General features: G+C 36.5%; 1 protein-coding gene across 2 annotated transcripts in view; it reads left to right on the top strand.

The window, feature by feature from the left end:
* Window positions 1-16,667, top strand: part of Reck (reversion inducing cysteine rich protein with kazal motifs) — an 80,224-nt gene that overhangs the window by 15,142 nt on the left and 48,415 nt on the right. The window contains exons 2-6 of one of the 2 annotated variants that reach the window (XM_023565519.2): window positions 173-231; window positions 8,390-8,464; window positions 9,320-9,356; window positions 13,918-14,003; window positions 15,720-15,767. In XM_023565519.2, the coding sequence (XP_023421287.2) occupies window positions 173-231; window positions 8,390-8,464; window positions 9,320-9,356; window positions 13,918-14,003; window positions 15,720-15,767 (305 nt within the window). Of the gene's footprint in view, window positions 1-172; window positions 232-8,389; window positions 8,465-9,319; window positions 9,357-13,917; window positions 14,004-15,719; window positions 15,768-16,667 lie in introns of those variants that run through there. The other variant, XM_063225488.1, reaches the window with a different exon arrangement.

The raw sequence follows: 16,667 nt of genomic DNA, 5'->3' as shown, positions 1-16,667 counted from the left end.
GTCCTCAAATCTACCACTGTCTTTAATTTGTAATGAATATTCTTTAAAGGTTGAGTTAAAATGAGTAATAATCAATTGAGCATACGGTTTGTGTAATCCACGTACTAGCTTAAAAGCTTATTATCATTTTTTTACAGTGGGATAACATCAGATACTTATTTTTTCTCTCTAGGTGCATTATGTTGTAATCATTCAAAGGATAACCAAATGTGTCGTGATGTTTGTGAGCAGGTAAGCTTGATGATAGTTGTAGATGCTGTTATGTAGTTATTTTAAATTAGTTATTGAGATAACCGTTGAACAGCACCATAACCATGTGAACAGAGTTCATATCCCTTTAATGGAACAATTGACCTATGTCTGCCGATATGATGCACTAGAAAGAACACAGTATCTTTCAAAGGATTCCTGCCAAAAGTGCATAACTCAAATCATGAGAAAAAAACAGGCAAACCTAGACTGAGGAGTATTATTTTAAGGCCTAAAGCCTTAAAAATATCAGTTATATTAAAATACTCATGTCAGTTATTATGAAAACTAAAGAAAGTCTAAGAAACTGTTCTAGATTAAAGGAAACTAAAAACCAAGTGTGGTGATACACCCTTGTTGTCACAGCACTTGGGGAGCTGAGGCAGGAGGATGGTGAGTTTGAGGCCAGCCTGTCCTACATAAAGAAAAGAGAAGAGGGAGAGGGGAAAGTGGGAAAGAGAGGGGAAAGGAGGAAACCAAAGAGATACGGCAACTAAATGCAATCCATTATTCTGGTTGGATCCTGGAATGAAAAGAAAAAAACGGTCATAAGGGACTTTATTGAGATAAATTGGTAAAATTTGAATATGGACTGGATTTTAATTAATAATATTTTATTGGTTTTATGATCCTGAACTTGGTCATTTTTGTGGTTATATGTGACAGTATCCCAGAGATACATACGTGCTAAGATTTAGGAGTGAATGGGCATAATACCTATAATTAATTCTATAATGGCTAATCACTGCATAATATCTGTGTAGAGACAGAGATAAAACAAATTTTGTGAGATGTTAATAATGGGTGAGTCTCAGTGAATACTGTGTAGAAGTTAATTGTATTAGTGTTAAAACTTTTTAGATAGACTTTTCTAGTTAAGTGTTTATATGCATGTTCCACTGCTTGTAAAGTCTTGCTTTTCTTTTGTCATAGTAGTTGTACTATCTAGCCTTAGCATTTGAAAAATAATATTCTCAGTCATTTCTTAAAGTTTTCTACTGTGGAGGCTGGTTGGAGATATGTCACTAGGAGCATGCCCCGAAAAGGTCTCTGTCTCTTTCTCTGGCTCTTCCCTGTGTTCTCTGCTTCCTGGCAGCCATGAAGTGAGCACCTTTTTTCACCCAGACCTCTCTGCTATCCCATTTCTGCATTGGAGCAGTCAGCCCTGAACTAAAATCATGAGCCAAATAAACCTTTCCTTCTTTAAGTTGTGTGTACCAAGTATCATGTCTCAGTGACAGGAATTCTGGCTAAGACACTAGTACAGTAATTTCTGGATCTTGTCACTTTCTAAAATTGACACTTAACTGGGACTATAACTTTTATCAAACAATACTGTGGACTTAGAAGACTTTGCATGATACTCTCAGATTATGAGACATGACAGTTTGTTACCTCATCTAAATAGCTAGTAAAGAACTTGGTGATTATGTTGGTGTCTATTTGCTCTTTTATTTCCTACAGCATTTGCTTTATGAAGTTAGATGCTCCAGTATTTGGTACATACATATTTACAAGTGTTATATTTTTCTGTTAAAGTGTTCCCTTGACCAATATGTATTGACCTTCTTTACCTCTTCTGATCAGTTTTAGCTTGAAGTTTACTTTTGTCTGAGGGTAAAATTGCTCCCTGTCCTTACTTCTGAGGCCTTGGCACATGAAATATTGTTTTTCTTTCTATTATTTGATTTTTAATCTGTGAATGTCTTTTTGGATTAGGTTCTTAAATGTAACATAGTGTTGGATTTTTTTTTTTTTTTGATCCAGTCTGTGAATCTGTATTTTTTAATTGGGCAGTTGACATGATTGACATTGACAGGTATTGTTGGAAGGTATCAATTTATTCCTGTCATTGCATTGTTTTTCTGTTCTTTTCTTTTCAATTAAAAACATGATTTACTTGAAGGTGGGGACAGAAGAGAGGAAGGTGGGGAAAGCACTGCTCTAGACAAATAGGGAGTATTTGAAAAGGGAATCGGCCACATTCTTTTTCTTTTGATGACTCCTCCCTCTCTGTCTCCCTCCTTTCCTCTCTCCCTCTCGCTTTTGGTGTGGTTGTTGTTTATCTATTTGCCTTGTTTGTTGTGTTCATTCCATTGAATTTTTGGCTTTGTTGTCTCTGTCTAGGATATTCTTAAGGTTTTTTTTTTTTTTTTTGAGTGTTAGTTTGGTGTATCTCTTTAATTTTTGTTTTTTGTGGAATATCCTTAATTTTCCATCTATTTTGAAAGAAAATATTCTAGATAATATTAGCGCATGTTAGAAATTGTTTGCTTTTAGGGCTTGAAAACTACTCCAGACTCTCCAGGCCTTTAAAGTTTGTGTTGAGATATCTGCTATAATTCTCGTGAGTTTCCATATTTATTATACATGACTTTTTGCTTTTCTCTGACAGCTTTTAAGATTCTGTCTTTTAGTTGGACATCTGGGATTTTGACTAAGATGTGTTGTGGGGAGCTTCTTTTTTCATACAATTAGTTAGTATTCTGTAAGCCTCACTTACTTGTATGTTGAAAATAGTTCCTAATACTTGGAATGCTTTTTTATTATGATTTCTATAAACAGATTTTTTTTATTATGTGTGTGCTGTCTTCGAGTTTTTCTAACTCAAATTAGCCTTAGATTGGTAATTTTAGCATTGTCTAGTATTTGTTGGGTAACTTTCTTGTTCTTTTACTATTTTTGAAGCTTCTCTGAATAATTTGGGCTTTGAGGTGGTTTGTTTGTTTGTTTTAGTATTGGAAAATTTGCTGTAATTTACTGTTTTGCCTTTATTTTAGAAACCTTGTATTCACAATGATCATTTCTGCATTTTATGAATTCTGTAATTTTTTATTTTCTGAATTTCTTTTTTATTAAATCTATATTTTGTTAAATATGTCATTCATGTTTTGAACTGTTTAACTCAGTGCTTCCATTTTTTTGTTTCTCCCATATCCATAAAAGTTTATATGATACTCTATAAATGTTTCGGTTATGTCCTCTTTGAACTCACTACTTCTCCCTTATCAATTCATAAAGCTCTTCTGCCTAGTACTGCTCTCCTCTTCATTGGTGCTCCCTGCATCTGCCTTGGGAGAGTGAGGGAACCCTGCAGGCCTCTGTTGCCTTGTTTTCCTATATTTGTGGTGTGTGTGTGTGTGTGTGTGTGTGTGTGTGTGTGTGTATGTGTGTGTGTTTGGGTAGTGAGGATTGAGATCAAGTAGAGTAAAGAAAGATTGTAGTTGATGTGAAAATCTTTTTAGCTATATTTGGCCTTCCCAAGGTTTGTTTGTGGCTTCATTTGTCCAAAGGTAGTGCTTATCCTTCAGCTATTTAATTTAAATAGTTTGGATGCTGTAACTTTGTTGTAAGGAGAAAATTACTACTGGTTATAACAGCATCAATGGACTTGATCATGTATCATTTATGCTATTCTGTTTCTATGCTATACTGTTAGTTGTAGTTTGTAATATAGAAGGGAAAAGGGACGAGAAGAAATGGAGGGATGGGTGAAATGGGTATAAGTTAGTAGAGGAGAGATAGGAGAAATAATAATAGGTTTAAAATAGAGAGGGATCAGTTTCTGTTGGAAATCTTTCATGGTTAGTGCTGAGGGTTTTAAAAAGGTGTTTGTAGGGATGGGGCAGGATGTTGGAGGAGGGGGTATAAATATGGACTGAGGAAAGCTGCAAGGTTGTCAGATTCTGTCGATGCATTTGTGCACCTGTGAGGAAGAGACGAAGCAGGCGAAAACAAGGGGATAAGTAAATTAAGGAAGAGCAGAAGGAATGGAATATAGTGGACAGGTGGTTAATAGAAGACAGAAAAAACAGAAACTTGACATTAAAAAGTGGGAGAAACAAGCAAAGAAATTTAAAAAATACTATTGATAGAGAAACTAGAATTGAAAAAAAAGGAGGTAGGAAGTAGAAAAGAAACTAAGAGCTATGTCAAAGCAAAAGAAAAGGAAAAGAAAGATGTAACAACAGCAGGCATATCTGGTAGGCACCCAGATCAAACACTCTGCAAGAGAATGTTCATGGAATTTTCACATGTCCACTATGCCACCAAGCTTGAGTGTTAACATGATTCTCTTCTTGCCTAGCTGTGGTCAGTGTGTGTGTCAGTTATCTACAGTCTTTTGTCTCTGTCCCACTACCCGAGCACTCGGTTAATCTGAAAAGAGAAGGATGTAAAATAATTTTCCTGATGCAGTTCTCCTTCACCTTCTGCCAGTGTGCCTTGCCTCTCAGTTGCATTTGTGCTAGGCAAACCTCTGTGTTCTTACTTAAGATATTTTCCCACTATTTTGTTGCCTGCAGTTCCCTGCCCCAGCCTGTCCCATCTTTTCCTTTTCACTTAGATCTCAAACTGACCCTGTCTCACGAAAATTCACCTTTCCAACCAGCATAATGATAAGAACAGTTCGGGATTTCCTGTTGACTCAGGCTTTTCTAGTTTGGGTGGAAGCAGCAGGCAAGAGATCCTTCTGAACCAAGTCATTAGCTTATTCCCTCCCCTACCTCCAGAGATGTGGCCCACGGTAAAGCCCTGCCAAAGCTGTGGACTCAGCAAATGCTGTTTGCTATATTTATCCTCTCCGACTGGGGTGGGCAGGCTTTCCTTGTCTAAGGTGAGCACTGGAGAGAATGCCACAGGACCGAAGCTTCCCCCAGTGTTGGGGTGAGTCTGTCCCAGGAGTCCAGCCTTTGCGGCGCTCCTTAGTTCCCTTGTGTGATTTGTTCACTTTCAAAGTAGCTCTTGCCCACAGAGGTAGAGGTGGAGCCCTGCTTCCTCTGCTTGTGATCCAGGTGTATGGTTTGATCTGCATCTTTTAGAGTCATTTTCCGTTTGGGGGTGTAAGTACCTCCTCCACTTTAGAGTACCTATATTTTCAGTGAGTCTTTTCTGTATCTCTGACATGACTCCTCTAGTCAACCATGTTGAATCTCTTCCCCAATTCCCAGCCCTTTTTGTTTCTCATTTTGAGACAGGGTCTTGATAATTTGCTCAGGCAGCCCTTGATTTTAGAACCCTCCTGCCTTAGCCTGTTTAGTAGTTGGGATTACAGGCCTGCACACAGTACTTAGCATTCTTTTTTTTTTTTCTTTAATTTTATTTAAAAGGAAAAAGAAAAAACAAAACAAAATAAAGCGGTGTAAGGGTACAAGTTAGCATTTTTTTTAATAAAAATTTTTTCAAACTTATAAAAATATATTGTTTTTAATGTACATGTTATGTTCCTGACTGTTACAAAGTTTTTGAATATAGGAACATAATGTGTTATTCAGCCCTCACTCATAGAAGTTGATCAGTGAATATTTACAAGGTGACTAGTAAAGAAATGAATGTAAAAAAAGGAAAACATTGTTAGTGAAGAAAATGAAGTGATTTACTCAAAATGAGTGATTTGCTTCTGTGACAATAGGGGAAATAAATTATAAAAGAAAGAAAATACATGAGTAAAAAGAAAAATTTAGGATTTTGAGCTCTGAGATCTGATTATTTTTGGCTTGCATGAATAGAAGCGAGCTGAGTTAAGGATTTTTTGTTCTTAAATGATTGATACAATGATACCATATATTATCCTTTTTAAAAGATATTACCAGTTGTTCAGTATGAAAAGGAATCATTTACATCCAAGTCTACATTATTATCTGAAAATATGCATGCTGATTTTTTAAGCTGCATGTCTTCTTGTTAAGTATGTTTCTCAGTTTAATTCATCCTACTTTATGGAACCATAATTCAGAGACAGAAAGGATCTGGTAGACTGTCTGAATTCTTAATTTTTCTCATTAGCTCTTCAGAAAACAGGAACCTAGGAGCTAAATTCTGTTTTTTCTCTGTGTGCCAACCCTGTGCTGTACTTTTTTATATACTTTATTTCATTTAGTTTTCACGCCAATCCCTTGAAGGTAATGACATCTGCATTATACAGTGAAGGAAGTTGACCTAGAGAAAAGTTACATAACTTGTCAAGGTCTGCAGGCCCGTGATTTAAGATGCAAAGATGCGGCCCGTGATTTAAGATGCAAAGACACAGCCTAACTGATTACACACGCCACGTTCAGCCGCAAGACATAACCTCCTCCTGTAAGGCCAAGGTGCTTGTCCAGTTACTCAGCGTGTATTACTGGTGATCTCAGTGCCATGTGTTTTCTGCTGTTCTGACCTGCTTCAGGTGCTTAAAAGGTTTTGCTGTTTGGCTGATTTTGAGGAGAGATAGAATTGAGCTTTCCCTATGCTTGTTCTCATTCTACCGCCATTGTCATATATTTCGTTTTGATCATTTATACTGTAGAGTTTTCTTGTCCAAATTTTGCTATTCAGGTCTCATTTGTGGTTTGGTTTGGTTTGGTTTGGTTTGGTTTGTTGACTCCAGGACCTTGCACTTGCTAAGCAAGCTATACCACATCCTACATCCCTAGCCCATTTTTATTTTGAGAGAGTCTAACTAAATTTCTGTGCCAGTTAATCTTAATTGTCAAATTGTCCAGATTAAAAGACTTGGAGAGGTGATTGGAACATAGGGGAATATACATAAGGTAGAGCCCAATGGGAGGTGGGTCACTGGGCTTATGCCTTTGGAGGTATATCTTTCTTTCTGGCTCTTCCTCTGTGCTCTGCTTCCTGACTGAAATGGATTGAACAATGTTCCTCCACCAGATTTGTTTTGCCATATTATTTTGGCCTTCAACCAGCTGATAATGGACTGAGCCTTCAGAAGCCATAAGCCAAAATAAACTCCTGTAAGTTGCAGGTGTCAGGTATTTTGTCTCAGCAACAGAACAGCTGACTCAAACAGTTGCCCATCCTGACCTTGAGTTTGTAGTCCTCTTCTTGCCTTAGCCTCCTATGCAGTTGGGATTTTAATCATACACCACTGTGCGCAGCTCTATGGTGTCATTTAATGTGTCCCTCTTTCCTCTATATTTCTTAATAATTGGTAGTTAGATTTAGAGCAAAGTTGTCCAATAGTACTTTCTACAGTTGTGAAAATATTCTATATGTGTGGGTTAGCCTCTACCCACTGTGACAAGTATGACATGTAACACTTGAAATGTGACTAAAGAGCGAAGTTTTCACTTTATTTAATTAATGTTTAAATTTAAACATTACGCATAACCTGGTAGCATCTATCTTATAAGACAGAACTAGAGGCTTCATCAGAGGGAAGTAGTTTCATTTCCGTTTAGTGTGCTAGGCAAGTCTTTCCCATAAAGGGTCTGTGTCTAATTGTCTGTTTTCGTGATATCAACAGTTATTGTTGATAATTGCCGAAGTGCGTTAGCTCACTGAAGCTTGAAACATGGTGATATTCTAACTTTTTACTTCCTGATTATAATTGGTAGTTTTGATTAAAAAACTAGCTACTAAATAAGCTAATTGGAGATGTCTTTTGTTGTGGTCCTTAGCATTCATGGATTTTAATCTCAACTGCTTACAGGTAACCATGAAGTTCTGTCTGATATATGTACTGATTTGTAATTTACTGAGTCATCAGATTGTAATTGCATTAATTAAATTCTTTTACAGCAGTGATTTATTTAGCCAAACAAGAACTTTGTCAGTTTTTCAGAACTTGTATTAAAAGATAGCTTTGTTTCTATTTTATGGCATTTTATGGAGAGCTTATGTTCTCTAATGCTACTGACCAGTTTCATCTTTACCAATATCAAGAGTGTGACATAGTTTACTTTTTTTTTGGTCCAGGAGTTGAACTCACGACCTTGCACTTAGCAAGCAAGTGCTTGAACCGCTGAGCTAAATGTCCAGCCCTAAATTGTTATCATTTAATTAAAAGCAATGTATAGAACAGTTTAGGTAAAATTAAGATTTTTTCTTTATTTTTCTTTCTCTCTTTGTCCAGCCCCAGTTTCAGTAGATTAGCAGTCTTATTTTTCTACCTTTGGTTGAAAGAAGAAGATGTGATTGCTGTATTTGGACTTTCTTGATTATTTGCCAAACTAATTAACCTTTTAAGAAATGTTCCCTTAATTTAGATCCTTCTGAAGAGTTTAGTTGTAAAACAAGTTGTAATATACTCTGTATAACTGATAAATTTCAAAGATAATAAATTTTACTTCTTAATTTCTTAATAGAAAAAAAATCACAAAATCTTTTTTTGTTGTTTGTATGTATGTGTGTGAAATAGATTTTCTCCTCAAAAAGTGAATCCCGATTGAAACATCTATTACAACGAGCCCCAGATTATTGCCCAGAAACAATGGTAAGTTCTTAACTAGGGAAGATTTGTCTAAATGAAACCATCTAAAATGAGTTCTTTTTAGATTTAACCAATTTTTTAATGTGTTTGAGATTTAAATATCAGATTTAACAGCATACAGTATTTTTAAACAATCTTCACACAAACTACTAGATAAAATATTGTCATCTTTTATCTATTTTAGGATGTAGATCCAAAAATAATCTTAAATATAAATGTAGTCCAGTGTTTAGATTTTACTCTAATATTTTATCTGAAATTTGAAATTTTATTGTTGTGTTTTGACTAAGTTTTGAAAACTATAATAACTGAATCTGTATGTATTTTTATTTTGAAGAGTTGAATTTGGGATAAGGAAAAGATAGCATATTATTCCTATCTCCATTTTTCTGGCATACCATATATATATATATATTGCTTGCCTGTCAGAATCAAATGATTTAACATCTTTCCAGGGCTGTGCTGACGTTAGTGTTTGGGTAGTTGTGGGTCAGACCAAGAAAGCCTGAGCCTGTCTGAAAGCTGTGGAAGGGAAAAAAGTTGATGGCTAAACAGGTCTGACTGACATGTTTCTTAAGTCTTTCTGCAGGATACTTTTGTCTCTGCTTGGAACCAGTAAGCTGGGTGACCAGATTGGTCTGTAGTACTTTTAGATGAAAAAATAGGAAAAGAATAAGCACTATTTTTGTATCTCAGTTTTTTAATTTTTATTTTTCCTGAATGATGTGCACTTAGCCTATAACACTTGACTGTATGGACCTAGCCATAACTAAATTACCGTAATGGTACTATAGAGATAAATTATTATCTGTAGAAACTGGTTATCTACCTAAGACTTTTTGGTGATTACAATTTCAGGTTGAAATTTGGAGTTGTATGAATTCATCTTTACCAGGTAAGCAATAGCAATGTAACATTTTAACTTGAAAAACTTATTTTATGAATGTAAAATTGTGTCATACTCCTGAAAGCTAATGTATACTCTGGAATTTTTATTCTCTCCTCTTCCAACACTCAAATTTTTAACTATATAATTTATTCTAAGTTCATTCCTTAACTTTGCACTCTTGTATCCATTTTACTCATTCTCCTGAATCTAGTCCTTGAAAAACCATTGGCATCTGATTCCTACATATTATGACTTTTTCTTAGTATGTATGTATGTATGTATTTAAAGAGAATAAAACTGAACAAAATAAAACAGAATAAAGCCAATCAAAACAAAACAACGGAAGTGATACAGGACTGTAAAACATAATAGGAAATCCACAATGGCTACCATAGTGTATGTTGTTATCTTCAAAATAGCTGCTACCATCAGCCATAATAAAATCAAAACAAAACAGAATAAAAACAAACAAAACGATGAAAACGATATAGGACCTCAAAATAAAGTAATAGCAAGTTAGTAATGGTTACCATAATGCCTCTTGTCTTCGAAATAGCTGTTCAGACCATCAGATATAGACATATAAAATTAACCAAACAGTACAAGAACTAAGTTGCTTCTTTACTTCAGTTGTTATCTTCTCAGAAATTTCAGGTGTCTGATTTCTAATTTCTACTATGTCTGTATCTTCTGAACTTGCTCTGTGTGGTTTGGAGGTCTGATATTGTATTTTGCTCGTCTTGACATTCTCCTGTATTCCTCTAAATCAGCCCATTGCTGTATCCCTGATGCTTCCTGCATTGGCTTCCAGTCCCTGGGAGTAGTGGATTGGATTAGGTACCTGAGTTCCTCTGATTCAGGGTTCCTAGAGTGTTGGAGAGGCATGGTACACTGTTGCTCCTCTGATGGTGTTAGGGCCTCGGGGTATGGCTTCTTCTCCTGGCTGGTGCTGGGTTCAGCAGATCTCTCTGGGCTGCTGGCAGGGGGCCTCAAGCATGACTTCTTCTCCAGGGCTGTGCAGGAGCTGCTGAATCTCTCCATGCTGCTAGCACATAACCTTGGGGTGTAGCTTCTTCCTGTTAAGTCCATCTGTTCCCAAATTTGGTTCAACTCTGGTATTTCTTTGCTGATTTTCTGTCTAGTTGATCTGTCTCTCTGTGACAATGGGGTATTGAGATCTCCCATTAAAATTGTGTTATTGCTCATTTGATTTTCATGTCTTCCAATAACTGTCTTATATAATTGGGTGCATATATCTTTATGATTGTTATGGCATTTGGATTGTCTCCTGCTTTCTTATTGACCCCAGTAAATCTTATGTTACTCTTCTTTGCTTTGTCTTGTAGCTGTTGGGTTGATTTTTTATGGTCTCTTGATATTTTTAAGATATCTTTCTTTTTATGATCATTAGCTGCAATTCTGTCTTCAAGATCTGAAATTCTATCCTTTCCTTTGTTCAATCTTTTGCATATACTTTCAATGGAGGTTTAAGTCTCCTGGATTTCTTGTTTGGATTTGTTTCGTGGAGTCCATTTCTCTCCTATGTTAGGCATTTTTTGTTCCCATGGTTTTCTAAGATCATCTAGTATTTGTGTCTTCTCTAATATCTTTAATTTTAAGCATCATTTCTTTTTGTACTTGAGAGATGATTTTCTCTATAACCTTTTCCACTTGTTTTTCACTTCTGTTATCATTTCAGAAAGTTCCAATGTTTGACTTTCAACTTCATCCATCTTGTTGAATTCCATTCCTGCCTCTGTCTTGCCATTCTCTCCCTTTTTTCTTTTATTTTGTCTTTTGTGTTGATGCCCACCAACCTCTTGTGATTTATAGCTCTATCACTAGCATTCAGGCTTCTGTCAAGGCAGAAAGGAGATGTTCTTCAGAGGTAGTTGTTTCTTTGTAGCTATCCCAAGAACCTACCTTCTTCTGGTGTTTACAGTTCTGTGATAATGTCGATGTCACATCCCAGAGCTGTGCTGAGTATGGAGCTGATCCTGGCCTCCGGATGTGGAGGCTGGGACTGGTCTTCTATCAGTGGAGTTCTCCAGAGTGCAATTGCTGTCTCTTCGCTGCTGCTTCAGACACTTCCCCGTTACTGGCCTTGCTGATTATTTTACCCTCCAGAGGTGTGTGAGTATGTGTACCTGGCTGTTGTCCTGGGTCTTGGGGTTCCCATCAGTCCTGCACTCTTCCAGAGGGTTGAGGGAGTGGGTAACAGAGGAGGCCTGGAGTGTGAACTGACTGTCGACCACCCTCAGGATTTTTTTTCTTAATATTTAACCTTTTATTTTATTGACTTTTATCAACCTTCTTTATGACTTCACCTTGATCTTAGATCTTACTCTTTCCTACTTTTCTCCTCTTAACCTGCCTTAGGAATGTAGTTATTCCTTTGTGTGGTATTCTTGCTTTACCCTCACCCTCATGATCTCATTTCTTCTTGCTTTACCCTCACCCTCATGATCTCATTTCTTTTGGAATGGTTATCTAATTGACTCTAGAAAGGGAACTCTCAAATCTTAGTTGTTTTTTGTGATTTATGGATATTTCTCCCTGGATTTCTGCATCCAGGTGGCATCCGAAGTGCAAATCCAAAATCAAACGCATAATAGCCCTTGCTGAAAATGATGCTAGATTGGAAACTCGCAAGTTATTTTTGATTCCTTTTCCTTCTAGTGCCATTAGCTGTCCTCTTACAAAACTTTGCATCTATCTTTATTCTTAATTCTAGTCTTTGTAGAATACAATATTGTAAGAAATTTAGGATTGCTGTATCAACATGTTATGTCCATCTTCCCTGGCCTCTTCAGAAAGAATCCCTGAGGATATCTATTAGAATAAAACCCAAACTCCTTAGCCTGGCATTCTTGGTCTTCTAGAATTAAAACTTATTTTGTGGTTATGCTTAAAGCCAGGGGCTGTAGATAAAGGAATATACCTCATGTATCTCTGAATTCTATAACGTCACACTGTTCAAAGTTTGCATTTCAAACAAATTAAGCTGTTTGCCTTCCTGGAATTACCTACTTCCTTGCCTCTTCTTATAATTATTCTGCCCAGTTTTATGGAATTCACACATACACAGACACACACACACACACACACAGAGTTCCTACCTAACTGTAATTTCCATAATGATGTGAGTCATATGTTTTATCTGTTTCATAATTTTGTAGTACACACAGCACGAAATAGAGTATGCTGTTAGTAGGGACTCAGTAAATGTAAAAGCTTGCTGGATAATGTAATATTTCCTAAGGCCACTGGATACATGGAAATAGCAATATACAGCATTATATATTATAGCTCAGATTTTGTGACCTATGTGAATTGTATTTATAATTCTGTCCAACATGTAAGAGATTCTGAATGGAAAACAACAAAGATTCAGAGGAGACTCTACTAAGCAGTGGAGCTAGATGGGGAGTTCATTGATCTTTGTACTCTTAAAACATGGAGTGGTAAAGAAGCTTATATGCAGTCTTTTTAGTTAATTCTTATAGCTGAAATTGTTTGTGTTTAATCAACTGAGGTCAATTTGGAGAAACTTCTATCTCTGTAAACCATTTTTTGCTTCATTCATTTTGCTTCTGTTTGTCATACTGAATCCTAGCTCCATTTAGAGAACTATGTTACCTATTACCTTGAATCTTTGCCCTTCTTTCCAAATATAAATAACCTAGTGCAGATGTGGATTTGCATATCTGTGTATTACATGGAAGTGGCATAGAGTGTTTTTTAAAGGAAGCAAGGAATTTGCACATCCTTTCAATCTTGTTTTTTCTCTTTGCATGATTATTTCGTCTTTTTATAATTGTGTCTCTTATCTCCTGATTTTATACTTGGAATCATTTGTTGACGTTGATACTTGCAGAAGGGATCTAAAAACATATTAAAAGATTTTTTTCTGTATTATCTTTTGATTTCACAGTAATTTGGTTAAATCACTGCTCTGCATAAGTTGAACCAAAGTAGTACGTAGGAATTTTGCTCTGTGATTAAGTGTGTGCATTAAAGCAAGGATCGGCTCAAAAAAATTGTTCCTGCATGTTTTTTAAGCACTGAGATTGCTTTTCTGGGGTTGTTTGTTCGGGGAGATCAAATAGGGCCTTGCACATGCTGGGCAAGCACTCTACCACTGAGCTATGCCTGCAGTTCCTAAGTGTGTTTTAAAACAGAATCATGGTTTTTATGCTCTTCCTATGTAATACTTTGAGCAGAATAGTACTTGTGCTCCTTTTTTATTTGCTTGTTAAGCAGAATTAAAAACTTTGCCTCTGATTCATAATCTGAAAATAAGTGCACAGTTTTTCTCATGATTATTTTTACTATGAATGTCCTTTAATAGAGATACTAACCTACATAAAAGTTAAACCTACTTGAAGAGAGTTAACGGGGAGCAAAAAGAAAGAAGAGAAAAAAGAACATAGGACTTGGTACATATGCTGAAGGGGACCCTAAGGACTAGAGGTGATAGCATTGAGAGTTGGAATGAAGAGAGAGTGTTAATAATTTTGAGGCCCTGCTATCACTACTTATCACCAAAATTTTGAACATTTTTAAGGTGTATTTAAGAAGTCTGACGGATGGGTTGGCTTAGGCTGCTGTGAGCTGGCAATTGCCTTGGAGTGTCGACAGGCGTGCAAGCAGGTAACAGCGAGCAATCGGGCTTTTTAAGCATCATGGAATACAGCTTGGATTTTAGATGTGCGTATCTTTTAGGCCTTGCATACCTCATAGCTTTGGAAAGATGACTCACAGAAGCTGCAAATTTAGCATTTCTGGCACAGACCATTTCCTTTTAGATTGTTGCCTGTTCAGTAATGGCCACTGGATATAAGACCCTCAGCTATCTCTTATATACTTTCTTACGTTTCCCTGTTCTTGGCATGCAAAGAAAGAATCTTACAAGAACCAGGACCTTCCATACTTTATTCCATAGTCATGCCAAGTCATTGCTGACCAACTCCAAGCGTTCATGTAAACATTGAGTGTGCTTGGATGAGAGCAGCTGGCACAATTGAGTTTGTTTCATTTTCATCGTCCCTTCCCTCTGTAGCTTTCTAGTGGGCATGTTCTTACATCTCCTGTCTGCTTCTAAAGGGAGTGTGACTCGTGCAGTGAGCTCTGGCTTCTCTCCTCTCGTCCAGTTCTAGTAGGCCCTGAGTTCTCCCTCACTGCATGTATTAATAGTGTCGCAGAAAGGGAAACTTGGCCTCCTAGCTTTCTACCCCACGTGCAGAAGTCCACTTACCTGGGACCCTGGTTGCTTAGATGATGGTTTAAATGAGTGTGAGACCACAACAACTGAAAGCCTTCTCTTAAACTTTTTTTCTACAGACTGGGCTTTGGACAGGAGTATTAAAGACATGGTATTACACAAACCAGTGTATTAGTTTGAACAGCGCTCTTCGGGCAGTACATGGCCTAGCTAACTGCTGCTGTCACTATAAATTGAAGTGAAACTGAATTGTAGAAGTTTGTACTGTAATAGGTCTAATGAGACATAAAGCATCTGTGAGCCCATCCTGTTTCTTGCCTTCCCCATCCTCAGCAGCTGGCATGGGCCTAGGTAATAGAACAGAAAGAAAGAAAACAAGGGACCCAGAGCCCTTGTCTCTGGAACTAACTTATGTTTGGGTGAAGGCTGATGTCGTGTGAAAGAATAACCCCATCATCAGCTTTGTTTCAGCTTGTGTTATTCAGAAGTATGTACTTTAAGTGTAGTAACTAACTTGCTGTCTCTCTGAGCATAATTCCTAATCTATAGGGGAATAATATCTTCTTTATAAACTTGTTGAGAAAATTACATAAAAGTAACCTTTGTTAAATGCCTGACATAGTGCTCATCCCTTCTTTAGTTATCTTCTCTGTTATAAATGGCACTTCTGAGGGAATTGGCCAGTGTGTTCACTTATAAAAGCTTTGAATATGAAGGGTTAAAGAAAAAGCAAAATACAAGTGCCCTGGCAGAGCTTCACAGGAAAATTTGCTGTGGCAAAGCTTCACAAGAAAATTTGCTAGCGCAGAATTCAGTTTTTAGAAAGTCCTCTGATTTACATTGCCTTCAAAGTCCTCTAGTTTCCTAAATAACAAAACCATGTCATTATTATGTAAGACTAAAACCATAAAAGTTAGAGTGATGCTCTGGCGTGTCGAGTAGTTCCTGTTGCCTGTTTTAAAGATACTGCATGAAATTTGTTTTATTTTAAGAACTTTTAAGTATTTGAGTATTTAAGTATTTGAGTTCCTTGATGAAATAAAGAATATTACATCAGCAGTTAACATATACTAATTTCTATTCTTTTTTGTCCTGTGCCAAATAGCATGTATAATAAATTAATGGAGAAATTTGTTGGCTTTTAGGCATCTTCAAAGAGTGATATCGCCAAAGTTTGCAGAAAGGAGTATGAGGTATGGATTTTATTTAACAAATTTGGATAGACTATTTAGATGTTATCAGAATTAACAAAATCAGTTAAATTTTTTAAATGGATTCATTTTTTACCCAAATCCATTTTATCTCACAATTTAGCCTTGAAAAAATGTCATTTACCTTGTTTAAAAATATTATAACTTTAATTTATTTTTGTTGAACTATGTATTCATTTTTTAAGTGCCTAAATCTCATAGACAAAGGGCTTACAATGTTTTCATTTAAAAAAAAGCTGGTACTCTGGATTGTGTGGTAGTTCTTCTCAGATAGTGTCCTCTTTTGCCCTTTTTCCTATCTCTTAACCCACGTAGGTGTCCATTTTTAAAAAATTATTTCTATGATGAAGAATGCAAACCAAGAAACAAATCACACTGCCAGTCTGAGTGGCTTCAAACTTCACAAATGTCTTGTATTTGGGGAAAAAATACTGAGTTAGAAAGGCTGCATTAAATCTGAAACTCTTGTATCTAAAGTAGGATTTCAAGCATTGTGGTATCTAGATTTGGGAGCTATTAGTGCGAGAGTAGAGGAAGAGAAGGGGTAGAGGAGGAATGCACCATGCATTTATGTGCAGATGATTGTCCTTGACCTGAAAGCACTGCTTTGGGGGGGCTCCTTCATTTGTTTTCCAGAACTTTTAAATGAGGCAGTTTTATTGTTTTTCCTAGTGGAAGGCCAGTGCTGTGTAATTAAGGAGACCGGAGTGCACATGCCTCATTCATCATTTGTGTAACTAAACATTGGGATTTCTATTGCTTTTAATAGTCTGTATTTGCTAGAAGAAAGAATAACTCTCAAAACTGCTTCTAAATTATAGTTCTTGTTTTTTTTCTTCTCTCAAGGCCTATAATTATGTCTCTTGATTAACATTTTTCAAC

Source organism: Cavia porcellus, unplaced genomic scaffold (genome assembly GCF_034190915.1).
Source record: "Cavia porcellus strain 051 isolate PalLab524CR breed Dunkin Hartley unplaced genomic scaffold, mCavPor4.1 scaffold_1, whole genome shotgun sequence".
Lineage (NCBI taxonomy): Eukaryota > Metazoa > Chordata > Mammalia > Rodentia > Caviidae > Cavia > Cavia porcellus.
Note: the sequence above shows the minus strand (reverse complement) of the source record. Positions and strands in the feature narration are given on the sequence as shown.